The sequence below is a fragment of the Arachis ipaensis genome, chromosome B04, assembly GCF_000816755.2.
Source record: "Arachis ipaensis cultivar K30076 chromosome B04, Araip1.1, whole genome shotgun sequence".
In the NCBI taxonomy this organism is placed as follows: domain Eukaryota; kingdom Viridiplantae; phylum Streptophyta; class Magnoliopsida; order Fabales; family Fabaceae; genus Arachis; species Arachis ipaensis.
Window position 1 is genome coordinate 25,962,199 of NC_029788.2, and position 3,457 is coordinate 25,965,655.

Below are 3,457 nucleotides of genomic sequence, written 5' to 3' on the forward strand. Positions count from 1 at the left end.
TTTTTTAAGAAATACATATTTAATGTTAGATAATTTTACAAAAAAACTAACATTAAATATGTATTTATCAAAAAATACATTAGAGATTAAATTTTGATGCGATTTTTTTGCAAGCATGATTACAAAAATGAGATATTATTATTTTTAAAATTTGATGATTTTTTGTTAAGTATATATTGTATTGTGATTTTTTTAAAAGTATTATTGTTTGTTAACAAAAAAAATTATAAAAAACATAGTTAATAGTTTTTCAATAGTATTTATATTTTGTACCATATAACTTGCCAAATTGTGAGGTCGTTGTCATCGTAGCATCTTTTCTTTGAAGGGGGAAAAAATGAGGGATTCATTACTTTACTTCTTCCCTTCTCTTTGTATATACAAATACGAGCATTCTGAATGAAAAAGTTGATTCCTATACACACAAATTATAGAACGAAAAAAAAAAAAAAAGTTAACAAACTTACAGCTCATCATCATGGTCAATACCTTCCCAAAAATCCTCCCTTCTTTTTCTTCCCTCGTCTTCATCATCATGTTCCTCACCGTTGCCGTCGCCGTCACGACAAGCGCAAAACACGACTCTTTTTCCCATGAACTACTGTTCTCCACAGAGCTCGGAATCAGCCAGCAAGATGAGAAGCTCACCCACCTGCACTTCTTCTTCCACGACATCGTCAGCGGCACCAACCAAACTGCCGTGAGAGTAGCAGCGGCTCCGTCCAGCGAAACATCGCCGACGGGGTTCGGTTCGGTGGTTATGATGGACGATCCCTTAACGGAGACGGCAGATCGAAGCTCCAAGATCGTGGGAAGAGCTCAGGGAATGTACGGTTCGGCTTCGCAGAGCGAGCTGGGGCTTCTCATGGTAATGAGTTTTGCATTTACCGAAGGGGAGTACAATGGGAGTAGTCTCAGCGTGCTTGGCCGGAACACAGTGGAGAGCGCCGTCAGGGAGATGCCAATAGTCGGCGGCAGTGGGGTGTTCCGGTTCTGCCGTGGGTACGCTCAGGCCAAGACTCATTCTATTGATGAAATGGTAGCCGTTGTTGAGTATGATGTTTATGTCTTTCATTATTAACTGTTATGGTGTTTTATTCAATTTGAAATGTATTGTTATCAGATTTGTAATTCATAAGTTCAGCGAGTTAAGCCCCAAAATGGTCCCTAAGATTGGCGTCGTGCACTAAAATTGTCTCTGAAATCCCAATTGCACCAATTATGTCCCTAAGATTGAGAAAAGTACATCATATTAGTTCCTGACCCATTTTTCCTTAACGACGTGATGACATGGCTGGATGACGTGGATGGTAAGTGACACGTGTCACTCCATGATTTGGCCACGTGTAATGATATGATGATGTGGTGACCAGTGACACGTGGCATGCTGACGTGGATAGTTGTGTCACGTGTCACAATGTTATTTGGCCACGTGTCTGTTTGTGCCACGTGTCGCGACAGTATTCGTCCACGTGTCATCCATTATGTCATCGTTGTAAATGCACCAAATTAGTCCCTCACTTTGCATTAAGTGACTCATTTTAGTCCCTGAAATTGAATGTCGTGCACCAAATTAGTCCCTTCACCAATTTTTTCTCATTTTTTTTAAATTTAAAATTTTCAATATCTTAGATGCACTAATTTCAATTCTATTTTTTCATATATCATTTAAATACAAGTGCTTTCATAAAAATTTGTAAGATTTTAGTTTTAATTATATAATTTTTTTAATAATTGAACATTGGTAATTTTTGTAATATATAAGTATGTTATTATAAAAAAATAATTATATGATTGATTGGATACTTTTTGTTTTCATAAAAAAAACATGTGCTTTTAACAAGAAATCAATAATTAAAAAATATATATTTTTTATTCTTATGAAGTACACGTTTTCGTTATGTGTAAATGAGCTAGATTGAAGGTATTTCAAGCACTCTCACTATCATCTCCGACCTTTGCAGTATAAATAAAAGAGGTCGGAGATGGTAATGAGGGAAACTTGAAATTCCTTCACGTCAACTCCAAGACGTCGGTTAGAGGTATCTACAAGAGAAAAAAATATTTTATAAAAGTACTGAAAGAGGTCGGAGATAGTAGTGAAGGTGCTTGAAATACCTTCACGTCAACTCCAAGTCGACGATTAGGATATTCGCAAGAGAAAAAATATTTTATAAAAGCACTTTTATTTGAATAACATGTGAAAAAATAGAATTGAAATTAATGTATTCAAAAATATTAAGAATTTTGAATTTATAGAAAAAAAATAAAAAAATATTAGTGAAGGGACTAGTTTGGTGCACGACATTCAATTTCAGGGACTAAAATGAGTCACTTAATGCAAAGTGAGGGACTAATTCGGTGCATTTACAACGATGACATAATGGATGACACGTGGACGAATACTGTCGTGACACGTGGCACAAATGGACACGTGGCCAAATAACATTGTGACACGTGGCATAACTATCCACGTCAGCATGCCACGTGTCACTGGTCACCACATCATCATATTATTACACGTGGTCAAATCATGGAGTGACACGTGTTACTTACCATCCACGTCATCCAACCATGTCATCACTTCGTTAAGGAGAAATGGGTCAGGGACTAATATGGTGCACTTTTCTCAATCTCAGGGACGTAATTGGTGCAATTGGGATCTCAAGGACGATTTTAGTGCACGACGCCAATCTCAGGGACCATTTTGGGGTTTAACTCTAAGTTCAGCTCTCAAGTAGGGATGGCAACGGGGCGGGACCCGCATAGAATCCATTCCGTTTCTATCTGCAGATAGTAAAATGTTGAACTCTAATCCATTTTTGCGGGTATGATACAATATTATTAATCATTTACTAATTATTTTACATATATTATACATATTATATATTAAAATTATATATATTATATATATTGCAGGGTGAGTATTACCTAAACCCGACCTCGCCCCGCCCTTCCCAAGAACCTGCCCCGCTAAAAACCCGCCTCGCACCAAGACAGTAAGGGCAGAGTGGGTACCCGCGAGTTCGAGTGATATTGCCAACCCTACTCTCAAAGTTTCAAATATCATTCATAATCAACTTTAGTTTATCATTCTTGCTTCCATTGTTAATAATCAAATACCAATAGTAATACTGTAGATTAAGAAAAAAATAAATTAAAATAAATTTTCTCCAGGTAAGAAATTTTTTATTACAGAACAAACTCATTACAATAGAAGTTTTAAGCACAGATAACTCATGATGAAAGAAAGGGGATTTCCTAATGTATAGTTAAAGGGGATAATACTCCTTTATGCTAAATTTAATACCAAATTAAAAGCTCTTTACTTTTAGCCTGATCTCTCTCTCTTCTTTTCTAATACTAAAACAGTAAAACCTGCCTCTTCACTTTCTCTTTTTCTCTCTTTCTCATTTTTATTTATTTACTATTTATTAAGCAACGTTTTTTTTTTAAA

The 3,457-nt window shown here is 35.9% G+C and overlaps 1 protein-coding gene across 1 annotated transcript; it reads left to right on the forward strand.

The window, feature by feature from the left end:
- LOC107637702 (dirigent protein 22-like) lies at nucleotides 288-1,138 on the forward strand. The gene has a single exon (XM_021121028.1). The coding sequence runs from the start codon at nucleotides 479-481 to the stop codon at nucleotides 1,079-1,081; it is 603 nt and encodes a 200-aa protein (XP_020976687.1). The 5' UTR covers nucleotides 288-478; the 3' UTR covers nucleotides 1,082-1,138.